Consider the following 27,185-nt stretch of genomic DNA (forward strand, 5'->3'; position numbering starts at 1 on the left):
AAGTCCTGAGAGGGGGTGCAGAAGAGATTTACTAGAATGATTCCAGGGATGAGGGACTTTAGTTACGTGGATAGACTGGAGAAGCTGGGGTTATTCTCCTTGGAGGTTGCGAGGAGATTTGATAGAGGTATTTAAAATCATGAAGGGTCTAGACAGTGTAGATAGAGAGAAACTGTTCCCATTGGCGGAAGGGTCAAGGACCAAAGAGCATAGATTTAAGGTGATTGGCAAAAGAACCAAAGGTGACATGAGGAAAAACTTTTTTACACAGTGAGTGGTTAGGATCTGGAATGCACTGCCCAAGGGGGTGGTAGAGACAGATTCAATCAGGGCCTTCAAAAGGGAACTGGATAAGTACTTGAAAGGAAAAAAATTGCAGGGCTACAGGGATAGGGCGGGGGAGTGGGACTAGCTGGATTGCGCTTGAATAGAGCCGGAGCAGACTCGATGGACCAATGGCCTCCTTCCATGCTGTAACCTTTATATGATTCTATATTGCCACCTCCCCCCTTTTTTATCCACCTCTCTATCTCGTCTGAAAACCCTGTAACCAGGAACGTTGAGCTGGCATTCCTGCGTCTGTTTAAGCCATGTTTCTGTAATAGCTAACTGAATACTGGTTAGAGAGTGAGATGCCCTCAGGGGCTTCTGCACTACCTGCCTGGCCCTCCTTGTCTGGCGGTCACCCAGTCCCACTCTGCCTGCACCCTCTTAAGCTGTGGGGTGACCACCTCCTGAAACGTGCTATCCACGAAACTCTGGAGTGGTTCACATGCTTCTTCTTTCCATAGAAATACATTCAGAAAAATTCTTTAATTAGATAAACAAGTATGAAAACCAGTAACCTTCGGACACATATTTGGTCTGTTTATCTGCGGCAAGGACCTATTGCCAACCAGCCAAGAGTATCCAGTGCAGATATTGTGACAGTGTGGGAAAACAAGCACTGTGCTGAGTCTGCTCCTTTCTCCCCACTACCCTAGATATGGTACTCATTTCACGTACCTCAGAAAGAGAAAGGCTGTATGCGCCTTGCTAGGATTTCAATTCTGATTCTTCTGGTCTTGAATCTGATGCTCAACTGACTGAGCTACCCAGCTACAGAAGATGAATGTAATAGACTAGATAAGTTTAATTAATGTGTGTTAAACAAAAGCATGCTGCTGGAAATCAGTGGTATCAATGGTAAGTACCCACTCGCTATTTATTTATCTATTTGATTACTGATTTATTGATGTATTCCATTTTCTCTCCTCTGAAGGCAACGATTCATGCTGAAGTACAATTCTATGCTAATGATTTTCCACGGCAGTTCTCCTCCTCGTCCGCTGTAAATTCAGCGGAAGAACCTTGTACACTCTGGAAAATCGGCGTGACGCTGTTTGTTATTTTTCTGAGGTTCCCACAGCTCTTCTGCCGATGTTGCGGAAATTTATCCCCACATTTTTAAAACGTGGCCTGAAATTTTTTTACTGCTGGTTTGAGGATTCACTTTCACGACTATGTCCATTATTCTGTGAAAACTGTAATATTTTTATATTTTATATATATTCCTTTTAACTATGTATTTAATTTTAACCCTCCTGCAAAATCTACCCGCTGGTATTTAGAGTTATGGGGAGGGGGAATGGGGTTTAGCTGTACTTTGGGGCGGTCTTGCACTTTGGTAGCAACGGGAATGGTTCTGGGCTGGGGTAACACTGGGAAATGGTTCCAGAGTTTGGCAGACTGGGGGAATGGTGCTGATGTTTGGCAGCATGAGAGGTCCTTTGATCTGGCATCACTGTGGAGAAAGTGTCTGGGATTTGGCAGAGCTGTAGAAGATGAACCCTAGATTTGGCACAACGGGGGGCTGAATATGTGGTTTGATTCACAGGTGGATTCCTGGTGCCTGTCAGCAGTAAGGGGAGGGGCAGGACATGGACCAGACAGCATTAGTTGGGGGGGGGGATCCTATGGTTAGCAACTCTAGTTTGTGACTTTCTGTGGCATCTCTGCAATCATTGAATTTAGAGGTGAATTTCCTTGCTGTTTTGAGCGCATTAAATGGCGCAGGAAATCTTTTAGGCAGGAAAATCAGGTGGAAGCCATTTCCACCATTAAATCTCCCAAGTACCCTTACATTTTTTAAAATCTTCTCATGATCTGCCTGTCGAGCGGGACTAACCTCATTTCCATACAGCAAAGTGAGGTCTAGTAATGCTGCTGCTCCTGGTTTTACACTCCTAATGCACTGGATAACTTAGGCTGAGATTTATAAGGTGCAGCAGCTGCCAGAATCGGCTGATACAGGGTGAAAGTCAGATCCTGACATAAAAGTGACTGGAGATTTTGAATACAGATTTCTACAGCTTGGAAAGGCTTTTTGAAGTGTTTTTTGTTGCCATTATGCCTACAGGACCTTATACTTGCTTCTGACGCGTTCTCACAGGGCTGGACCACCAAAAGATTTTTGGCGCGTCTAAACTCTCCCACCCCCTATTCACAGTGAGGGCTTCTCAGGGTCAGGTTCTCCCCCACTTTCCCTCAATCCACTATCCATCCTCCGATATGACATCAACCCTCTTTGCCCCTACATGAGTGTGCCAATAATAATTACCTGAGTGAATAACTCAGCTCTAAATAAGTGCATCCTTTTCTGTATGACTGTAACCTCTATGAATAACAAAATATCATGTCAGCGCACATTCTATTTTATTATAATAAAATCCAAAGTGACTACCATCCATCCTACTCTATCTTAACACTGTGCTTCCCTGGGTGTCCACACATGCCTTTCTTTCACCTATTCTAGTGCTTCTCCTAGGTGCAGTTTCGTGGGAGATAACTGAGTGTGCAGTGCTCTGCAAAAGGATCACGGTGGACCTCATCTCATGGCTTCTAGCTCCTCGAATTGAGTCGCTGCTAGCTCTATCTCCGGAGGTTGCTCCTGGCCTGCCAGGACTCGCCGCCCACATTCTGCTGGTGTGGTGCTCTGAACGGGAAAGCTTGTATCAGGCAGGTGGACTCCAGCCATCACCTTTCCGCTGGGCCCTGGATCTGTGTCCCCGCTGTTCAGCGGGTGGCTGGTCTAAAGCCAGTTATCAGATCCTGAATATCTTGAGACCCAGCAGTCACCATGGTTTTGAAGCCGCTACACATTCTGCGCTGTACTGTGTTCCCTAATGCCTCTAGAACTGCAGTGCCTGTGCTTCCCAAATTATGGCCCAATGTGTTTATTTAAAAACACAAATTAAATGAGGTCAGTGTTTGTATCTGTGACTGACAGCTGTTAGTAATTAGAATGTTTACATTTTCTAACTGTCTACATAACAGATGATTACAGAAGAGGTAATTAGAGGCTTTTTGCTTCAAAATCCAATTATTTTATTTTGAAATATGAACACAGTTACAATGAGGAAAATAAACTCTCTCTGCAATTAATGCACGTTCTGGAATTTATTGATCAAAAAATAAGAGCTACAACATATGTATAATTAGTAGTCAGTCTTTTTGTCTCACTCACCGCGTTTAAAAAAAATATATACTCAATATAACTTTTACCTGAATAAAGATTTTAAAATTTGTCCCATAGCTTATCTTGAAAAACTTTTGAGCAGAAACCCGCTAGAATATTCTAGCAGTACTACTGAGTGATGCAGCTTGGGAAATTAGGTACACTGCACATGCTCAGACTGCACAATGCAAATTCAACTCAGAATCACAACTCTGGGCAAAAATATCAAACCCAATCCCAGACTTTTGGAAGAGGCTGAGGCCTTGAATTAACAACTATAATGAAGGTATTGAAAGTTACAAAAGACAATCCAATTGATAAATGTAATAATATTATAAACCATGTATTTTATGAATGTTGTACTTTGTTTAAACCCTTATTTTGGATGTTAGAAATTTCAGTTGTTGAGGAAAAAAACGGCAGATGGAAGAAAAAAATCAGCAGCCATTTTGAGCAATTTGTGAGAAACCCCGGTGGCCAGATTGCGTAATGAGTCACAAGTTGACATAGTAAAACCCATAATAAGTGTAGACATAGGAAAAAGTTGACACAAAAAGTGTAACAAAAGCATGACGACGGGAATTCAAGATCTGTGCAGGCATAAAGGGGTAGATTTTCTCTCTGTGCAGTTTTTGGGTGATTGGCTGGTTGGAGGCTACGGATGGAAATCGAGGGCCCCAGGGCAGGCCAGCATTTCCAGGCCACGCAATACCGTGCCGCCCGGTTGGACTCCAAACCAGGAACAGGGCATATCCAGGGGGGTGGAGTGGGGTCACTTCTTGGGAGAGGTGGAGACCCAGTGTGACAGTGACCTAGGTTGTTTTCATGGAGCCCAGAGGAGCCCCACAAAAATAAATAAAAACTTGACTTCAGAGCTCCTCTTCGACTGGACCACCAGATGAAACTGTGTGGAGCGTTCACTGCGCACACTCCACCCAGTTAATTCCTAAGATGGCAATTGGGGTCACATGTACATCATAGGTCCCTAATTTACATATTGAAAGGACCTGCCGTCTGTTTCAGGCGGGCACTATGGCCCCCACAGTGGTGGACCCGTGAGAAGCATAGCATCGAACACACCATCGGTGGAATGGGGCAGTAAGTCATATCCCACTATTGTCAGGGCGCTACTGCCCTGTTACTGCTGGGTGGGAGATCTCAAAATCTCCCCCAAGATTTTTAATATAGTTCATTATTGTTTCAGTATTTAATTCAGATCACAAAACCTTAGCAAACAAATGGCTAAAACTTTTGCGGGAAGCATGCCTTCAAAGCCCCTTGAATAATTTTAGAATTTTTTTTTTTTTATTCGTTCACGGGATGTGGGCGTCGCTGGCAAGGCCGGCATTTATTGCCCATCCCTAATTGCCCTCGAGAAGGTGGTGGTGAGCCGCCTTCTTGAACCGCTGCAGTCCGTGTGGTGACGCTTCTCCCACAATGCTGTTAGGAAGGGAGTTCCAGGATTTTGACCCAGCGACAATGAAGGAACGGCGATATATTTCCAAGTCGGGATGGTGTGTGACTTGGAGGGGAACGTGCAGGTGGTGTTGTTGTTACAAATATTCACACATCCCTTTATTTATTCACATGCAAAATCAGTCATCATTTGCAGGTGAAGTTATCATTTGTCAGTGGAATACTTGGAGCAAATTCATACTTTGGCCATTTCTCCATTCCCTATTTTGTTCCATTCCTTCAAAAACTCTTTAATGTGCAGAATTCTATTGCTCTCATTTTGACTCACTTCAGTCATACACCATGGGGGAAAGAAAAGCAATGCATGATAGATCAGGGTAATCTTTTTCACTCTTAACGCTCCAGTTGCTGAGATGATTGCATAATTAAAACTGATCCTTGCAGAGTTGAGTTTTTCATGTGGTGCAACATGTGCACTGTGTGGGACTCATTTCTTTCCAGCTCAGATTCAACTGCTGTGTTTGTGGGATCCTCAAGAACCTGGTGCAATATCAGGATCAGGATCTGGATCCCTGCTTATTCATGAACTGTGTTTCCTTCAATAGAGTAAGTGAAAAAGCATGTAGCATGCAAAGCTGTTGCATTGAAGCTATGTGTTGTGTTATAAGGCAGAATAACTGAATTCTGTCTTGGAAAAAAAGTCAACTATTTGTTTATATACCTGCATATGTTTGGATGCCAGATGGCATTTGGATTGAGCTCAGTTGGCGATTCCCAAGGTCAAGTACCCTTCTGACACTTATTTTCAAGGGTCACATATCAATAGTGGTCACTTGGATGAGGTAATAGTATTCAGAACCCGAAGAGAGCTAGGAGTTCTGATTACAAATAAAATGAATCCAAAGCAAAACATTACTTAATGAGTAATGTTTTCATACTTAGAGCCATTAGCTTAACATACTCATACTATATTCCTGTGTGCACAAATTGTGCATAGACGTTAACCTGCTTAAAGTAATAAATATCACACGGGAATGTAATTTGAGCATGCTAAGGATTTGAACGTGAATTTTACCAACCAAAGGTTGTACTCAATGGAGCAGATTGCCACCTAGTGCAGTCAATGTGGATTTGATTGAAGAATAGAATATATAAAATAGAAATGGGCAGATTCCTGATTTTACAGAGAATACAGGAACACAGAGTTGTTGCCAAGATAGCAGGGAGTTGACAATAATTCTTAAATCTTGAAGTATTTCATTAATTTTCCTTTTTTGGCAACAAAAGAAAAATCGTGGACTTTGTTTCCTCTCAATGATGCCTGTTCCAAAGTTATAAGACTAATTACAGAGTTTAAATTTAGAAGTGTTATTTATGGTATATCCTGTAAAAATACTAATAGATCTTGCCACTGTTGCAGCAGTGTAACTCACAGATCACTCAAGATTATTTACAAATTACCGATGGAACTCTTTGAAGGAGCCAACGTTGTGTTGATTAACACTTTTAAAAAAAGGTGTAGATTGGGATTGAGAGTTATAAGAATCAGTACAGATAAGCAATAATTGAATGCCATGTGGAATATGATGGTTCCAGAGTAAAAATATCATACAAAAGAAAACAAGCAGTCGGTGCTTTATAATGTAAGACATAAGTTTAGCAAGTATTCTGGTGTTTCCTTGACTTATCTTCAGGGAGAATCTTTGAAGAACCTTTTCTCATTAGGTTCAATAAATTAAGTAAAGTCTATGGTAGTGCAGATTGTACATCACCTGTGGAAGGAACAGGCTTGATGGGATGAATTGGCCTTTTCACATTCCATGCTTTCTTCCATTATCAAATTAGAGCAGAACTTTCCAGTTCCTGTCTCCCTATAGGTTTCCTATTGTGAGTGCCCTCCAAATTATAATGCCTGCATGTGCCATTACCATAACGCCCACCTAGAAAACTAGCAACAGCTTTAAGAAAGCTAACACAACCCCAAAAAGCTGACAATTCCAAAATGACTCCGAATATAAGCCTACGATGTGTGAAAAGAAATAACAACACTGCAAGTACAAAGGATACAGGCTTTTAACTTAACCTGTAGATTAACCAACATTCCTTCACTCAAAAACAGAACATCAGTGAGTAAAACAGAAATGTTAGCCATTCATCAGACCGGAAGATATTAGGCCGGATTTTGCTGTGAAAATAATGGTGAGGCTAACAGCGGTCACCGTTATTTCTGTTCAAATCGTACAGCAAGTTCAGGCAACCGCACATGCACAGTTAAATGCGGAAATCCGGAAGCTGCTGTACTAGATGCACTCCTCCTTCGTAAGCTGCACGAAGATGGCTTCTCACCGTCTGGCTCCCCATTCAGATGAATGGAACAATTTGAAGTTCCTGTACTGACATCGTAGATACGGGCTAACCTTGCCACAAAAAGTTAAGAGCTTGTCCATTCTGATGTAAGTACCCTTTTTATGGCGTGGTAAGTCTTAATGACTGCCTAAGAACCTCTCTGGCACTAAAAATTAATTTTAACAAGTGTGGAGTCTCGTTCCTTCAGATTTTAATTGTTGTTGGACATTTTTTTTAAAATTAATTAAATTTTTATTTTTTTTACTTTTTCTTTCTGTCTCTTTTATTTCTGTCTCTTAATTAACTCTTTCTTACCCTCGCTTTATTTCACTTTCTGTACTTGATTTGACATTGAATTCACCATTCTAACTTACATTGCCTGGTTCCGTCTCTGCATGGCTTATTTATTGCATGCTTCAATCTGATTGGTTAATGGGATAGATGGCTGCTTGCCCTGTTCACACAGCTCCCAGATGCCGTGTAGAGGGCGCTATTCTTTTTGGCTCTCTAATTTAGAGGAAGTTGCCATGCAAAAGCTCATAGAAAGTCTAGGGGAAGTACAAGGCTAACAAACGGCAGGCACTGTTTGTTCACATTTGCTACCTTCTAACCCATGGGGACCGTTCGAGAATCTAGGGAATTTTGGAAGATCACAGCCAGTGCATCCACTATCTCTGCAGCCACCTCTTTTAGAACCCTAGGATGTAGGTCATCAGCTCCAGGGGATTTGTTGGCTTTTAGTTGCATTAATTTCTCCAGTACTTTTTCTTTATTAATATTAATTACTTTAAGTTCCTCACTCTTGTTAGACCCTTGGTTTCCCCACTATTTCTAGTATTTTTTCATGTCCTCTACTGTGAAGACAGATACAAAATATTTGTTTAACATCTCACAGCAAAATTCAGCCCATTATAAATGAACAATATTTAAAAAGAAACAGAATAAAGAGCAGGGGAGGGAAAATGCACACGTGTGAGGGCCTCAATTTAACATCTCATCCAAAAGATAGCACCTCCAAAAGACAACATCACCTCAGTATTGCACTGAATTATCAGCCTAGGTGAATATACATAAAAACTCTACGGGAAAAGTGATTCATCCATGGCTGACTAAAGAAGTTAAGGATAGTATTAGATTAAAAGAAGAGGCTTATAATGTTGCCAAGAAGAGTAGCAAGCCTGAGGACTGCGAGAGTTTTAGAAACTTGCAAAGGATGACCAAAATATTGATAAAGGAGAAAATAGAAGATGAGAGTAAACTAGCAAGAAATATAAAAACACATTGTAAGAGCAACTACAAGTATGTAAAAAGGAAGAGAATAGCAAAAGCAATCATGGGTCCCTTAGAGGCTGAGACAGGAGAAATTCTAATGGGAACTAAGGAAATGACAGAGACGTTAAACAAATATTTTGTATCTGTCTTCACAGTAGAGGACATGAAAAAATACTAGAAATAGTGGGGAAACCAAGGGTCTAACAAGAGTGAGGAACTTAAAGTAATTAATATTAATAAAGAAAAAGTACTGGAGAAATTAATGCAACTAAAAGCCAACAAATCCCCTGGACCTGATGACCTACATCCTAGGGTTCTAAAAGAGGTGGCTGCAGAGATAGTGGATGCATTGGTTGTGATCTTCCAAAATTCCCTAGATTCCAGAACGGTCCCTGTGGGTTAGAAGGTAGCAAATGTAAGACTGCTATTCAAGAAAGGAGGGAGAGGGAAAACTGGGAACTACAGGCCAGTTAGCCTGACATCAGTCGTCGGGAAAATGCTGGAATCCATTATTAAGGATGTAGTATCGGGGCACTTAGAAAATCATAATATGATTAGGCAGAGTCAAATGGTTTTATGAAAGGGAAATTGTGTTTGACAAATCTACTGGAGTTTTTTGAGGATGTAACTAGCAGGGTAGATAAAGAGGAACCAGTGGATGTAGTATATTTGGATTTTCAAAAGGCATTCGATAAGGTGCCTCACAAAGGTTTGTTACACAAGATAAGGGCTCATGGGATTGGGCGTAATATATTAGCATGGGTAGAGGATTGGTTAATAGACAGTAAACAGAGAGTAGGAATAAACAGGTCATTTTCAGGTTGGCAGGCTGCAACCAGTGAGGCGCCGCAAGGATCAGTGCTTGGGCTATTTACAATCTATATTAATGACTTAAATGAAGGGACCGAGTGTAATGTATTCAAGTTTATAATGATACAAAGCTAGATGGAAAAGCAAGCTGTGAAGAGGACACAAAGAGTCTACAAAGGGATATAGACAGGTTAAGTGAATGGGCAAGAAGGTGGCAGATGGAATATAATATGTGGAAATGTGAGATTATTCACTTTGATAGGAAGAATAGAAAAACAGAATATTTTTTAAATGGTGAGAAATTATTAAATGTTGGTGTTCAGAGGGATTTGAGTGTCCTTGTACACGAAGCACAGAAAGTTAACATGCAGGGACAGCAAGCAATTAGGAAGGCAAATGGAATGTTGGCCTTTATTGCAAGAGGGTTGGAGTACAAGAGTAAGTCTTGTCACAATTGTACAGGGCTTTGTTAAGACCACACCAAAGCTGCAGTTTTGGTCTCCTTACCTAAGGAAGGATATATTTGCCTTAGAGGCAGTGCAACAAAGGTTCACTTGATTGGTTCCTGGGATGAAGAGTTGTCCTCTGAGGAGAGATTGAGTCGAATGAGTTTAGAAGAATGAGAGGTAATCTCATTGAAACATAAGATTCTGAGAGGGCTTGATAGGGTAGATGCTGAGAGGCTGTTTCCCCTGGTTGGAAAGTCTAGAACTCGGGGGGCATAATCTCAGGATAAGGGGTCGGCCATTTAGGACTGAGATGAGGAGGAATTTCTTCACTCACAGGGTTGTGAATCTTTGGAATTCTGTACCCCAGAGGGCTGTGGATGCTCAGTCGTTGAGTATATTCAAGACTGAGATTGATAGATTTTTGGACTCTAAAGGAATCAAGGGATATGAAGATAGGCCAGGAAAGTGGAGTTGAGTTCGAAGATCAGCCATGATCTTATTGAACGGCAAAGCAGGCTCGAGGGGCCATGTGGCCTACTCTTGCTCTTATTTCTTATAGAATCATAGAAGTTACAACATGGAAACAGGCCCTTCGGCCCAACATGTCCATGTCGCCCAGTTTATACCACTAAGCTAGTCCCAATTGCCTGCACTTGGCCCATATCCCTCTATACCCATCTTACCCATGTAACTGTCCAAATGCTTTTTAAAAGACAAAATTGTACCCGCCTCTACTACTGCCTCTGGCCGCCTCTGGCAGCTCGTTCCAGACACTCACCACCCTTTGAGTGAAAAAATTGCCCCTCCGGACCCTTTTGTATCTCTCCCCTCTCACCTTAAATCTATGTCCCCTCGTTATACACTCCCCTACCTTTGGGAAAAGATTTTGACTATCTACCTTATCTATGCCCCTCATTATTTTATAGACTTCTATAAGATCACCCCTTAACCTCCTACTCTCCAGGGAAAAAAGTCCCAGTCTATCTAACCTCTCCCTATAAGTCAAACCATCAAGTCCCGGTAGCATCCTAGTAAATCTTTTCTGCACTCTTTCTAGTTTAATAATATCCTTTCTATAATAGGGTGACCAGAACTGTACACAGTATTCCAAGTGTGGCATTACTAATGTCTTGTACAACTTCAACAAGACATCCCAACTCCTGTATTCAATGTTCTGACCAATGAAACCAAGCATGCCGAATGCCTTCTTCACCACCCTTTCCACCTGTGACTCCACTTTCAAGGAGCTATGAACCTGTACTCCTAGATCTCTTTGTTCTATAACTCTCCCCAACGCCCTACCATTAACGGAGTAGGTCCTGGCCCGATTCGATCTACCAAAATGCATCACCTCACATTTATCTAAATTAAACTCCATCTGCCATTCATCGGCCCACTGGCCCAATTTATCAAGATCCCGTTGCAATCCTAGATAACCTTTTTCACTGTCCACAATGCCACCAATCTTGGTGTCATCTGCAAACTTACTAACCATGCCTCCTAAATTCTCATCCAAATCATTAATATAAATAACAAATAACAGCGGACCCAGCACCGATCCCTGAGGCACACCGCTGGACACAGGCCTCCAGTTTGAAAAACAACCCTCTACAACCACCCTCTGTCTTCTGTCGTCAATCCAATTTTGTATCCAATTGGCTACATTATGTTCTTATGTTCTTAGGTTCTGTGCTTAGGTCTCTGGAGTGGGGCTTGAACTCAAAACCTTATGACTCAGAGGTGAGAATGATACCTCTGAGTCAAGGCTGACGAGGTTGCAAAGTCTTGTGTTCAGTTTGAGGGAACACCTGGGCACGGGTAAGGGAGCAAAGGTTAGGGTACAGAGTTTTTAGCATAACCTGAGCAAAATAGAATCATAGGGCACTAAATTGGGCCATATAGTGCCCGTTGTTTTGACGCTACACGGCATCTCCAACATCTAAGATGGCGTCTGGATGCACACGCACATTTCCTGCGTGACGTGTGGCAGACACCATCTTGATATAGGAGTTAGCGCAAGCACAGATAACGAACGCTGGAATCATGTAAAGTGGGGAGAAAATGGCTTCAATCGGTATGATTTAAAGCGATAGACACCGTTTTGGGACTTAACTCTCAACTCGACACACAGTCTTAACCCCGACCATCTGAACATATCTTTGAGTGCCTGAAGGACCCCCCACCAGTGCTATTTAAAGGGACCATGCAGGATTTACAGGTTAGTGGCTGGATTATTGCTTCTGGCTGCCGAGACATTTGTAACTGTTTTCGGAGGTCTCCTAGACTGCAATACTAGGACGCGGGGAAATAATCTAACATTCAGAGCCAGGTCATGCAGGAGTGAAGTTAGGAAATGCTTCTACATGCAAAAGATGGGAGACGTTTGAAACACTCTTCTGCAGACGGCAATTGATGCTAGCTCAGTGCTAGTGAATGTTAAATCTGAGATTGATAGATTTCTGTGAACCAAGGGCATTAAGGGATATGGGGCTAAGACGGGTATATGGAGTTAGGTCACAGGTCCACCATGATCTCATTGAATGGCGGAACAGGCTCGAGGGGCTAAATGCCACTGCCACTTGCTGCCACTTGCTATGCGCCACCTTCTCCTGCAAGAAAGCGGGACGTGTGTCTGGGTGATGTACCTGACATGATTGAATAGCTGCCAGTATGTGTGGCCTGTGAATTGTGGGTAGGTGGCTTGAAACAGTGGTAATATGTACGGGTGAGAGGAAGCATCTGATTGGAAGAGTTAAGTACTGATGGAAAGAGTTTATTGGTATGTGGAGGATGGGAGGTGTGGTCTGTGGTGCTGTTGGTAGGAGACGCCACTTGACAGTTGACCTCACTCACCTTGACCAGTCATGTCAAGGCATTGAACTTCTTACTACACTGCATCCATGTTCATGATGCTGTGAGCCTGTCATTGACTTTGTCCCCCGCTGCCTCCCACTGCCTTTTGGATATATGTCTGGACGGCCTCTTGCCCCCCCTGTGGATATAGGATGTCCCTCCTTCTGTCCACCTCTTGCACCCAAGGTCTCTGGTACATCAGCAGAGAACCTTGGTACATGCACTCTCACAGGCCTGGTACCAACTCAGATCGGCAGATTGGTGAGGTCTGGCTTGCAGATTGGAGGATGTGGGATTTAGTAGTGCACAACCTTTATTGAATGTTTTAACATAACTCATCAGTGAGTAAACATAGGAATGGGACCTGCATCTGTGTTTTATGTGTGCGATGTCTGACCTCCGTTCAGACTCCATGCAGACAGTAGACTGTTATTTTCGGCAAATAATAGGTACCAGCTACCTTTAAGAGATTTCTAAGAAACATCCTCCCTTTAAGAGATTGAGCTCCCTCTAGTGGTGGAAAGTGCAAATTGCATTGATTCCATGTGCAAGGCCTGGAATGAAACGCTGATTGCAAATAAGTCCTCGGGTGGGTCGAAACTTTCGTCCTGCCTGCTAAGGCCCGTCGGGCGTGGGGTGCTAGTGCATCGCGCTACTCCCGCCCGAAACAGACCCTTATCAAATTTATTTCCCCCATAGAACCTTACAACAAAAAAGTTTGGCCCATCATGTCTGTGCCAGCTCTTTGAAAGAGCTATCAATTAGTCCCACATGCCTGCTCTTTCCCCATAGCCCTGCAATTTTGTTCCCTTCAAGTATTTATCCAATTCCCTTTTGAAAGTTACTATTGTATCTGCTTCCACCACCCTTTCAGGCAGTGCATTCCAGATCATAATGACTCGCTGCTTAAAAAAAATTCTCTTCATCTCACCTCTGGCTCTTTTACCAATTACCTTAAGTCTGTGTTTAATTAAATTAAATTTAATTAAACCAATTAAAACTTAAATAAGTTGAAGAAAGTTTTTGATCATTCATGACTTGATGTTGAATCATGCCTAATCCTATTCCCATGGCTGTACTCCATGCTCACTAAAATCAAGCAGTGTAGCGTCCCAAAGTACAATACGTCACACTCTGTAAGGCAGTTCTTTGGCAGTAAGTGCAGTGAAAATATTTCTGAGCGGCCTCTGTAGTGCACCCGCTGACAGCACTGACAGCTTCTTGTTAGAATGTATTCAAGCATAAGTATATTGTGCAGTATGTTTTAATTAACTAAACAGTTCATCATGGTAACATTCTGGGGGTGAATTTCCAAGCCGGGGGGGGGGGGCGCGGTTCTTCTGCTTGTCCATCGTACCTTTGGCAGAAGAGCTGCAGAAACCCTGGAAAAGGACGTAAATGGTGTTTATGCGGTTTTCCCGGGGTTTCCATGGCTCTTCCACAGAAGTTATAGCTGGAGAAATCCCGTGGAAATTCACCCCCCCTGTGTTTATTTGAAAACTATTCCGTTTCATCATTTAAAAAAAGACTGCAATTTTTAAATATGAAAGAACATGTAACCATAAAATATTCAAGCCAGCATGCTACATTACAAAGAGTAGGAGTCTGAAAATCCCCCTTGGGTTGTAATGAACAAAATTCATAATATCAGTATTGTTGATTTTTTATTTTCTGTCTGCGTCATCAATTGATATCAATTGATTAGAAATTCTACATTTCAATCAGGTTTAGTGCTAGGAGTGACATGAGGATCATCGCCAAATTGTGGGAACTGAGATCAGAATCTGGACTGGGTGGGGTGCGAATGAGGTCCGTCTGTGGGACTGGGAGTGAGATCAGGGTCAAGTTGGACTGTGGTCAAGATAACAGCCGGTTAAGAGTGAAAGGAGAGTAACCACAGAACAAAGAGGGGAGGGGAAAAAACAGGTAAGAGTCACCAGTCAAAATATGCCATATATTCACACAAAGAGGTGCTAATGGGTTTAATATCCTGGTAATGTATTAAAAAAAAACCTGGAAAGAACTGAGAAGTGCTGGATGGTATACAAAGGTTATCTCACTCAGACTGTCCAACGGTAAACACAGTTGTGAGGAAGTGATGAATTGTTGGAGCTGCTGTCTTTTGGATGTGGCATTAGACCAATGCCCTGTCTCCTTGTTGAGGTGGATTAAAAAAATCCCATGGCAGGGGTTTTCCTGGTGTCCTAGACAACATTCCTCCCTCAACATACAGGAACAAAAAATGAATTAAAAGATGGAAAGAAAAAGCATGCATTTATATCGTGTATTTCACAGCCTCAGGACATCTCAAGGCCCTTCACCACCAGTACTTTTGAAGTGTAGTCACTGTTGTAATGTAGGAAAACATAAATTTGCGCACAGCAAGATCCCACAAACAGCAGTGAGACAAATGACCACATAATCTCTTTTAGTGATGTTGGTTGGAGTATAAACAGCACTGAAGTGTCAGCTTAGATTAACTGATCATTCATTTCATTCACTCTTTGTGGGACCTTGCGGTTGGCTGCCATGTTTGCCCTCATATCATAAGTGATTGTACTTGAAAAATAATTGATTCTTTATAAATTACTTTGACACAACTTGAGGATGTGATGAGGCACTATGTAAACGTGAGTAATTTCTTTCTTAAAACAGCTCCATTGGAAAAGAGTGAATTTTTTTTTTATTCGTTCACGGGATGTGGGCGTCGCTGGCAAGGCCGGCATTTATTGCCCATCCCTAGCGAGATTAAATTGCTGTAAGACCTGCTGTATATTTGTAGCACTTTGTATTTCTATTCCAGATTCAGGTTGGCAGGCTGTAACTAGTGGGATGCCGCAAGGACCGTTGCCTGGGCCTCAATTATTTACAATCTATATTAATAACTTAGAGGAAGGGACCGAGTGTAATGTATCCAAATTTGCTGATGACACAAAGCTAGGTGGGAAAGTAAGCTGTGAGGAGGACACAAAGTGGGTGACTTTAGGAGGCAAATGTGGGGGCGATGGGGGCGGGGGGGCTCCGAAAATCACGCAGACCCTGTTCGGGTTCGGAAGCTGGCTCCAACCTGCCGGCTTCCGAGTTTCCCAGGGACCCACCTGTGTGTGCGCGGGCAACCCGAAACCGGAAGTCCCGCCAGCAATTAAAGTCGGCGGGATGACAGTTAAAGAGCCAAATGTACCTCATTGAGGTATTTAAGGCACTTTACCTGTGACAGATTAAGGGATTAGAAAGATTTTTAACTTATCTGGACGGCTTGCCCACCGCTTCTGATTCACCAGGCATGAAGGGCCAGATCAGGGATAAATTAAATAAAAAAACATGCAATGAAATGAAAACACTAAATGCACCTACCTTTGAAACCTGCTCCGATGTCCCCCACTCCGATGTCCCCCTCTTCACCCTCCCAATCTCCCCCCAATGTCCCCTCGATCACACCCTCCCGATCTTCCCCCGATCTGCCCCCCGATCTTCCCCTCTCTCCACCGACCTTCCCCTCTCCCCCCCAATCTTCCCCTCTCCCCCCCAATCTTCCCCTCTCTCCCCCCCGATCGTCCCCTCTCTCCCCCCCCGATCGTCCCCTCTCTCCCCCACCCCCGATCTTCCCCTCTACCCCCCGATCGTCCCCTCTCTACCTCCCGATCGTCCCCCCTCTCCCCCCCGATCGTCCCCCCTCTCCCCCCCGATCTTCCCCCCTCTCCCCCCGATCGTCCCCCCTCTCCCACCCCGATCGTCCCCCCTCTCCCCCCCCCGATCGTCCCCTCTCTCCCCCCCGATCGTCCCCTCTCTCCCCCCCGATCGTCCCCTCTCTCCCCCTCCGATCTTCCCTTCTCCCTCCCCTGATCTTCCCCTCTCCGCCCCCCCCCCCCACCCCCGGTCTTCCAGTCCAGCACCGGATGACGTCTCGCTCTCTCTCTTTCCCACCCCCACCCCTCGCGTTGCAGCTCCTGACAGCAGCCAGCCTGTCAATCAGGCTAGCTGCCGGGCGCGAAACCCGGAGAGGACGTTAATCACTATCAGTCAACGTGCAATTGCATCGGAAACGGTAAGTTTGGTTCATGCGGGTTTGCCCAATCGCGCCCCCCGCTGCCATCCCGCCTCCCTGCTAATATCGGAGCCAAAGAGTCTGCAAAGGGATATAGACAGGTTAAGTGAGTGAGCAAGAAGGTTGCAGATGGAGTATAATGTAGGGAAATATATTTTTTAAATGATGAGAAACTGTTAAATGTTGGTGTTCAGAGAGATTTGGGGGTCCTCGTACAAGAAACACAAAAAGTAGGCAAATGGCATGTTAGCCTTTCTTGCAAGGGGGTTGGAGTACAAGAGTAAGGAAGTCTTACTACAATTGTACAGGGCTTTGGTGAGACCACACCTGGAGTACTGCGTACCGTTTTGGTCTCCTTACCTAAGGAAAGATATACTTGCCTTCGAGGCAGCGCAACGAAGGTTCACTAGATTAATTCCTGGGATGAGAGGGGTGTCCTATGAGGAGAGATTGAGTAGAATAGGCCTATACTCTCTGGAGTTTAGAAGATGCTGAGAGGTGATCTAATTGAAACATATAAGATTCTGAGGGGGCTTGACAGGGTAGGTGCTGAGAGGTTGTTTCCCCTGTTTGGAGAGTCGAGAACTAGGGGGCATAGTCTCAGGATAAGGGGTCGGCCATTTAGGACTGAGATGAGGAGTAATTTCTTCACTCAGAGGGCTGTGAATCTTTGGAATTCTCTGCCCCAAAAGGCTGTGGATGCTGAGTCATTGAGTATATTCAAGGCTGAGATAGATAGAGTTATGGACTCTAGGGGAATCAAGGGATATGGGGATCGGGCAGGAAAGTGGAGTTGAATTCGAAGATCAGCCATGATCTTATTGAATGGCGGAGCATGCTCGAGGGGCCTCATGGGCCTACTCCTGCTCCTATTTCTTATATTCTTATTTTCAACATTTGCAGGTTTTTTCTCTTTATCCGACTTCCAGATCTTCCAGGGTCAGTCTAATTATAATAATAGTGTTGGCTCCCAGCAACATCTCCTATCCCACCAGGTCATTCACCTTGGGATGAGGAGAAGGAAATCACTGCAACATCTGCTGCACTGTAATGGAGCCAGTGGTGATAGTGAAAGATGAGAAAGTTTAATTGTTTTTTTTCACATTCTCACAGTTCCCAAAATATAGTCAATCGCCACCTGGCCATAGTGCTCTATAAATTTTAGCTCCCTGCCTTCGCTATCTTAGCAGCACTGAATGCCATTAATGCATTGCTGTTCTTAACATGTTGCTAAGGAGTTAATGACAAAGCACGTCAGATGACGTATTTACATCATTAACATTTAATTTTGAACATACGCGTCCATATTTGGCAGGAAATCCCAGAGGTGGCTGAGGCAAGGGAGCTAGTGGGCCCGATGTTAGCAGGGCTGCGGGTTCTCGGGGGGGCTATCGGGCGCGTGGGTAACGCGCCCGGTGAAATTAGTCAGCTTCCCGCGCGATTGTAGCAGACAATCCACTAATTGGATCACTTACCTTGTCTTCCGGGTTCCCCATTGCTGATCTGCACGTCGGGCGGGCTGCGCATGCGCAGTAAGACCTGTCAGCTGGAGGCGCTCTATTTAAAGGGGCAGTCCTCCACTGACAGATGCTGCAACAAATAGCAAAAATTACAGCATGGAGCAGCCCAGGGGGAAGGCTGCTCCCAGTTTAATGATGCCTCACTCCAGATATCAATACATGGGGTGAGGAGGAGGGGGAGGACAGAGATCTTCCTCCCGGCGTGTGGGAGGAAGCGGCCTGCCTCTGCCACCAGGAAGGCCTGGCTCGAGGTGGCAGAGGAGGTTACCAGCGCAACCTACTCACCTCGCCAGTACTCATCCCGCCACTACCACTCAACCCAATCCTCATACAATCTCATGGCTCTATCTCATACTCACCCTCTCGTGCATCTCTTTCACGGCCAGCCTCACTCAACCTGCCACTACCTGTGCTGCAGCCACAGGGCATGCATCACATATGTGCAGCAGGCAGCGTAAGGCAAACGTGTCGTGAGCATGAAGGGGATGCACAAGGGTGTTTGAGGGTTTGTCATGGTTGTTACTTATATTGAATTTCTGACCAACTCACACTACATCTTATATTGGCACCACTACTGCCATGTCTTTGCGAATCTTGTCTGGTTTGTGCAATAATGCCCTATCCTGAGGATCACTATGAGGACCCACAACTGATGCCACCCATTGTGTCACTGCAGAGTGGGTGTAGGTGTATTTGCAGGGCTCTTTTGCGCAGACGACGGAGAGACATCGGTGATGTCCCCGGTTGCACCCTGGAAGGATGCGGAGGAGAAGTTGTTGAGGGCATTGGTGACTTTGACAGCGACAGGTAAGAAGATGGTGCTCGGGCCAGCCAGGAGCAGCTCGGCATGAAAGAGGCTGCAGATGTCCACGACTACATGTCGAGTGACTCTGAGCCTCCGTGTGCACTGCTGCTCAGAGAGGTCCAGGAGGCTGAGCCTCGGTCTGTGGACCCTGTGGCGAGGGTAGTGCCCTCTGCGACACATCTCCCTCTGCGGTAGCCCTCCCTTCTGCTGTACAGGTGGATGTGTCACAGCGCTCTGTTGTGGAGCTCCACGTGTCAGAGGTGGACGGTGTGGATGGCGAGGCTGGTGAGGCTGGTGATGCTGTTCGCCCTCCGAGGAGGTCATGACTGCAGCTACGGCGGCCCCCATCCGCAAGATGTACATCTGAGGGGTCCGCAAGGAAGGTACATGTCTCCGGACCCCGGGGTAAGTGTGCAGGTTGGTAACTTTGACCGTCAGGAGGAGGGTGGTGGAGGCCAAACTTTGTCCCAAGTGACAGAGTGGCCTCCTGCAATGGGTGAGGGTCTCCCCCCCCCCCCCCCCCACCTGTCAAATGGACCTTTGCAGCTGCCACAGGCTGACAGCTGCAACACGTCCATTTGACCTGGGAGTGATTCCCCCAGTGTGGGAAACAGTCCCAGTTTGCTCTAAAATCCCACCCCTCCTCACATAATCCCTTAATCAGGTCAGTTAATGACCTGAAATACCTAAATAAATACTTTCAAGTGGCACCCCGTTGGCTTTAATTGCCTGCGGGATTCCCACCAGCGGGGGCTGCGCGCGCACGCCGGCGCGTCAGCGGGGAACCCGGAAGTGCGCGGGTTCGAGGCGGGCTCCGGTCCAGCTCAGGGATTCTCCGATTTTCAGAGCCCCCCCGCCAGGAACGCACCCGATGGCGGGTGCTAAAATGACGCCCAGTGGAACAGCTCCATGCTGCATTTCCTGCACACAATAAAGTCCTGCAACTTAAACTTTTAAAGGAGAAGCAGTACCAGATGTTAACAATAGATTGAAAATTGTCATGGTAATAGAAAGCAGAAGGTGATGATCCACTGTCAAGATATGGCTGGTTGGGCTATAACTTATAGAGTTACAGAGTTCTCTGTTTAGGATCATGTGGAGGAGAGTACTTCAAGTAAAATTACTGTGTCTGTTTATGTCACCAAGCTGTCCAGTGTAGGAGAAATCGCTATCATACATTGGGGTCTGGATAAATTAAGTCAGTTGACCCCTAAGAAATAGCAAATAGAATTTAATGTGGAAAAAATTTAAGTTGATGCATGTGGGTACTGGCAATAGCAAACAATTGATGGATGTTCAACAGCAAAAATAGAGAAGGAAAAAGATTTGGGTACGATTATCAATTCATTAAGAGTATCCAGTCAAGCTCCCTTGATCGTTCAAAGATAAAGTTGCCATCTGAGACATATAGACCAGGAAGGTCCTTGGTTCGAACCCTTGCCTAACGGCACAGTAGAGGCAATATAATTGGATGCAGTTGATTGGGGTTGGGAAAATCAGCTAGAGTTCCTGCTCTGAATATTATACAGTGATTCCTTCTTATAGTGCATCTGTGTTGACTTTGGATGTGGACATCAGACTTGACTGTAATGAACTTCCACAATCAGAAAACCTGCTGAGACTTGCGTCAAGGTTTACACTTGAATTTAAGCCACCTGGGTGACTGCCACCTTCTTAATCATACCTCAGCAAAGGAGTAAATGTTTTCAGAAGAATAGGGGAAAGGAAAAAATTGGACAGAAATAAAAGTTTCCAGTCAATGCAAAACTACTGCATTGAGGATAATCATGACCGACAAAGGACATTTAATTAGAAGTTGAAACATATTATTTCAGCCTATTGCAACTTGTTGGTGAGACCATATTGGGTGCGGTTTTAAACATCCTAATTTCAAATGGATTGAGAAACATTTCGACAAGACAATCATAGATTTCTCAAATGCTAAGTTATCAGAACACACAGACAGATTTGCTCTCACTGGAAAAAAAGATCAAGAGGGGATGTGTTCTAGCTTTAAATTGATGATGGGTATGGATAATGTAAATTTAACCAGATTATTAACTTAAACTGTGATCACAGAACCAAAGGACAGGAGCAGAAAATTGGCAAGCTGCATAGTTTTTTTTGATTTGTTCATGGGATGTGGGCGTCGCTGGCGAGACCAGCATTTATTGCCCATCCCTAATTGCCCTTGAGAAGGTGGTGGTGAGCCGCCTTCTTGAACCGCTGCAGTCCGTCTGGTGAAGGTTCTCCCACAGTGCTGTTAGGAAGGGAGTTCCAGGATTTTGACCCAGCGACGATGAAGGAACGGCGATATATTTCCATGATGTGGAGATGCCGGTGATGGACTGGGGTGGACAAATGTAAGGAGTCGCACAACACCAGGTTATAGTCCAACAGCTTTATTTGAAATCACAAGCTTTTGGAGCTTTGCTCCTTCGTCAGGTGAGTCACCTGATGAAGGAGCAAAGCTCCGAAAGCTTGTGATTTCAAATAAAGCTGTTGAACTATAATCCGATATATTTCCAAGTCGGGATGGTGTGTGACTTGGAGGGGAACGTGCAGGTGGTGTTGTTCCCATGTGCTTGCTGCCCTTGTCCTTCTAGGTGGTAGAGGTCGTGGGTTTGGGAGTTGCTGTCGAAGAAGCCTTGGCGAGTTGCTGCAGTGCATCCTGTGGATGGTACACACTGCAGCTATAGTATGCCGGTGGTGAAGGGAGTGAATGTTTAGGGTGGTGGATGGGGTGCCAATCAAGCGGGCTGCTTTGTCCTGGATGGTGTCGAGCTTCTTGAGTGTTGTTGGAGCTGCACTCATCCAGGCAAGTGGAGAGTATTCTATCACACTCCTGACTTGTGCCTTGTAGATGGTGGAAAGACTTTGGGGAGTCAGGAGGTGAGTCACTCACCGCAGAATACCCAGCCTCTGACCTGCTCTTGTAGCCGCAGTATTTATGTGGCTGGTCCAGTTAAGTTTCTGGTCAATGGTGACCCCCCCCAGGATGTTGATGGTGGGGGATTTGGTGATGGTAATGCCGTTGAATGTCAAGGGGAGGTGGTTAGACTCTCCCTTGTTGGAGATGGTCATTGCCTGGCACTTGTCTGACACAAATGTTACTTGCCACTTATCAGCCCAAGCCTGGATGTTGTTCAGGTCATGCTGCATGCGGGCACGGACTGCTTCATTATCTGAGGGGCTACGAATGGAACTAAACACTGTGCAATCATCAGCGAACATCCCCATTTCTGACCTTATGATGGAGGGAAGGTCATTGATGAAGCAGCTGAAGATGGTTGGGCCTAGGACACTGCCCTGAGGAACTCCTATAGCAATGTCCTGGGGCTGAGATGATTGGTCTCCAACAACCACTACCATCTTCCTTTGTGCTAGGTATGACTCCAGCCACTGGAGAGTTTTCCCCCTGATTCCTATTGACTTCAATTTTACTAGGGCTCCTTGGTGCCACACTCGGTCAAATGCTGCCTTGAAGTCAAGGGCAGTCACTCTCACCTCACCTCTGGAATTCAGCTGTTTTGTCCATGTTTGGACCAAGGCTGTAATGAGGTCTGGAGCCGAGTGGTCCTGGCGGAACCCAAACTGAGCATCGATGAGCAGGTTATTGGTGAGTAAGTGCCACTTGATAGCACTGTCGACGACACCTTCCATCACTTTGCTGATGATTGAGAGTAGACTGATGGGGCGGTAATTGGCCGGATTGGATTTGTGGACAGGACATACCTGGGCAATTTTCCACATTGTCGGGTAGATGCCAGTGTTTAGCTGTACTGGAACAGCTTGGCTGGAGGCGCGGCTAGTTCTGGAGCACAAGTCTTCAGCACTACAGCTGGGATGTTGACGGGGCCTATGGTCTTTGTTGTATCCAGTGCACTCAGCCGTTTCTTGATATCATGTGGAGTGAATCAAATTGGCTGAAGACTGGTTTCTGTGATGGTGGGGCTATCGGGAGGAGGCCGAGATGGATCATCCAATCGGCACTTCTGGCTGAAGATGGTTGCAAACGCTTCAGCCTTGTCTTTTGCACTCACGTGCTGGACTCCGCCATCATTGAGGATGGGGATGTTTACAGAGCCTCCTCCTCCCGTTAGTTGTTTAATTGTCCACCACCATTCATGACTGGATGTGGCAGGACTGCAGAGCTTTGATCTGATCCGTTGATTGTGGAATCGCTTAGCCCTGTCTATAGCATGTTGCTTCCGCTGTTTAGCATGCATGTAGTCCTGAGTTGTAGCTTCACCAGGTTGGCACCTCATTTTTAGGTACGCCTGTGCTGCTCCTGGCATGCTCTTCTGCACTCCTCATTGAATCAGGGTTGATCTCCTGGCTTGTTGGTAATGGTAGAGTGAGGAATATGCCGGGCCATGAGGTTACAGATTGTGCTGGAATACAATCCTGCTGTTGCTGATGGCCCACAGCGCCTCATGGATGCCCAGTTTTGAGCTGCTAGATCTGACCTGAACCTATCCCATTTAGCACGGTGATAGTGCCACACAACACGTTGGATGGTGTCCTCAATGCGAAGACGGGACTTCGTCTCCATGAGGACTGTGTGGTGGTCACTCCTACCAATACAGTCGTGGACAGATGCATCTGTGACAGGTAGATTGGTGAGGACGAGGTCAAGTAGGTTTTTCCCTCGTGTTGGTTCGCTCACCACCTGCCGCAGGCCCAGTCTGGCAGCTATGTCCTTCAGGACTCGGCCAGCTCGGTCAGTAGTGGTGCTACCAAGCCACTCTTGTTGATGGACATTGAAGTCCCACACCCAGAGTACATTCAATAGTGTCATAATAGGTACAGCATAGGAGGAGGCCCTTCAAGTATTTATCTAATTCCCTTTTGAAAGTTACTGTTAAATCTACTTCCACCACCATTTCAGGCAGTGCATTCCAGATCATTACAACTCGCTGTGTAAAAAAAATGTTTCCTCATGTCGCCTCTGGCTCTTTTGCCAATCACCTTTAATCTGTATACTCTGGTTACCGACCCTTCTGCCACTGGAAACGGTTTCTCCTTATTTACTCTGTCAAAAATTTTCATAATTTTGAACACCTCTATCAAATCTCCCCTTAACCTTCTCAGTTCTAAGGTGAACAACCCCAGCTTCTCCAGTCTCTCCATATAACTGAAGTCCCTCATCCCTGGTACCATTCTCGTAAATCTCCCCTGCACCCTCTCTAAGGCCTTGACATCCTTCCTAAAGTGTGGTGCCCAGAATTGAACACAATACTCCAGCTGAGGCCTAACCAGTGTTTGAAGGTTTAGCATAACTTCCTTGCAGTACATATAACTATAACTTTAAACTGCAATGCAATTCGGACCATAGTAATGTCACTTGGGACGTACGATAGGTCAGATTGAAGAATGTAAGATAGATTGTTGCAGTTTTTGTTAATCTGCTGTCAGGGTCAAATGGTCAGGAAGGCCAAGAGTCGGGGACAAGGGAATCCCACCGTTTTATCTTGTTCAACTACTTTGCATGTAGTTCTTCACTTTCCTCATACAGTTCATGAAAAAGTTCAAGACAGTTCAAATTTTAAATGGTTCATTGGAAGGAATGGGGTCAATGGGCCCTGAAATTTCATGCCAGAGCTTGCGTGGTCAGTGGGTGGGCCCCACATTTGAATGGAGCAGGGGAGAGCCTGCTTTAGCACCTGCCTGCGCCCCCCACCCACCATGTGCCTGGAAACTGTAGAGGGGAGGGTGGATTTCCCAGGACTATCCCACCCCATCATTGCTCTGATTCCCCCCCAACCCCCCCAAGTTTTTTTTTCTTTAATCATTCCTGTTTGGGGCTACAGGCTGCTTGCCTGGGATAGACCCCACCAGTGATGCTCACATCCATCCTTATGGAAGCTGGTCTGCCTCATCGTACTCAGTTTATCCTACAAAAAAAATGCCCTCTACCTCCTTTGTCGTTGCAAAAAACCTCCCTTTCCTTTCTAATGTCCTTTAACGTGGTCATTTCCCAAATCTGATGCCATCTCTCCCGCAACTCCCTATTTGAATCTATTCAATTAGGTTTCTTTCCTTCCCGCAGCAGTGAAATGGCCTTAACTAAATTCACAAATTAACATTCTCTGTGACTCTGTGATAATCAATGGTCTCCCCGCATACCCCAGCAGGAACCGACACCTGTCCTTCGATATTACCTGGGGTCAGCCGTACTTCAGTTGGGAGGTAGGGAAATCAGCTGTCGTTGAAATGTAGTGGGGTAGTGAAGAGTCAAATGGCTGAAATCTCTGCAAGCGGGCAGGAAGAAAAATTCTAACCCCATTTTTCCTCTTCCTCCAAAACTACGCCCCTCCAATTTTGGGCAGTAAAGCAGAGGAAAATTCCATCTGATGTGTTGCAGTTCTAATTTGTTATGAGTCTAATGTAAAAAGTAGATTTAAAGACCTGTGCCTGCACTAATACAGAAATATTACTGCTCCTATGTGAATTCAGTCCCTTTTATCAGTAGGTGTGCAGAGTCAATACTGACCTGAGTTGAAAGGTACAATTCTGCCTTGTATGTTGTGTCTGTGCTGATTTGATTCACAGTGTTTTTACTCTCTCTCTTTCTCTCTATTGTTTCATACATATTTCTGACTGGAACAGATGGGCAGTGCTTCAGGGGAGAGTGGGATGCTTGGAAGAGTCATTCCGGATCTCCTTGGAATATAAAGGAAACAGCAGAGGAAGCTGGGAGCTGGCAGCCGTGGACTCAATTACACTGAAAAACTGCAATGAAGGTAAATGCTCAGGTTTGCTAAAAAAAAGTGCTGCAGATATGAGTTTCCAACACTGTCAGCAACAAACCAAACATTTAAAATTTGAAAATAACAAAAATGTATACATTTTTTTTCTTATGGCAAGTTATTTTTCTTTTTCAATCAATTATCTTGACAATCCACTGGAGTTGGTGTGGCCTTCAGAGTTCATTAATGGAGGAAAGGAGGGAGAAAGAACTCATTACTAACACACATTCACCATTCAAAAGTTTCTCTGGACACCAAACCAAAATCTTAGTTGAAAATCCACATATTAAGCTTATTTACATAGTATCACTAAACTTAATTTAGATTATTTACTGAAACTTACATACCTTTTTTTTATTCGTTCATGGGATGTGGGCGTCACTGGCAAGGCCGGCATTTATTGCCCATCCCTAATTGCCCTTGAGAAGGTGGTGGTGAGCCGCCTTCTTCAACCGCTGCAGTCCGTGTCGTGAAGGTTCTCCCACAGTGCTGTTAGGAAGGGAGTTCCAGGATTTTGACCCAGCGACTATGAAGAAACGGCGATATATTTCCAAGTCGGGTTGGTGTGTGACTTGGAGGAGAATGTGCAGGTGGTGTTGTTCCCATGTACCTGCTGCTCTTGTCCTTCTAGGTGATAGAGGTCGCGGGTTTGGGAGGTGCTGTCGAAGAAGCCTTGCCGAGTTGCTGCAGTGCATCCTGTGGATGGTACACACTGCAGCCACTGTGCGCCAGTGGTGGAGGGAGTGAATGTTTAGGGTGGTGGATGGGGTGCCAATCAAGTGGGCTGCTTTGTCCTGGATGGTGTCGAGCTTCTTGAGTGTTGTTGGAGCTGCACTCATCCAGGCAAGTGGAGAGTATTCCATCACACTCCTGACTTGTGCCTTGTAGATGGTGGAAAGGCTTTGTTCACTAATACTAAAATATACATTACTTACAATATTCCTCATAAATGCTACAGCACACCTCGCTATTGCATCAAAATACTTCGAGAATATTTTAACATAATTCACTAATTTTGCTTTATTGCTTCAATGTAATTCATTAGTGTTTCAACTGTATTATCACTTTTACTTCATTATTAACTGTACCACAGCACATCAGTACTTAAACATTTTCGTCAATATTACAATATCACTCAGCATACTTTATGAATACTATTTCACACCTCATTAATACTCCAATATGCCTATATCATACCTCATTAATACTCCAACACACTTCGCTAAAACTAAAATGTAATTCAATATAATTCATTAATGTTATCATGTATTTTCCTAATACTTCAGCATACTTGACTAATACTATAGTGCAATACATAAATATTTAGATTTATTTATTAATGATCGATCTTATCTCATTAATGCTTCAGCATGTTCACTAGTTCTTCATCTTGCATTAATACTCAGCATGTCTCAGCAATG

The 27,185-nt window shown here is 44.8% G+C and overlaps 1 protein-coding gene across 1 annotated transcript in view; it reads left to right on the forward strand.

Annotated features, from left to right (window-relative positions):
* The window catches only part of LOC137324450 (ALK tyrosine kinase receptor-like), a 693,114-nt gene that overhangs the window by 430,238 nt on the left and 235,691 nt on the right, over positions 1 to 27,185 (forward strand). Inside the window, exon 5 of the mRNA XM_067988728.1 lies at positions 25,625 to 25,758. Within this exon, the coding sequence (XP_067844829.1) occupies positions 25,625 to 25,758 (134 nt within the window). The remainder of the gene's footprint in view (positions 1 to 25,624; positions 25,759 to 27,185) is intronic.

The sequence above is a fragment of the Heptranchias perlo genome, chromosome 8, assembly GCF_035084215.1.
Source record: "Heptranchias perlo isolate sHepPer1 chromosome 8, sHepPer1.hap1, whole genome shotgun sequence".
Classification (NCBI taxonomy): domain Eukaryota; kingdom Metazoa; phylum Chordata; class Chondrichthyes; order Hexanchiformes; family Hexanchidae; genus Heptranchias; species Heptranchias perlo.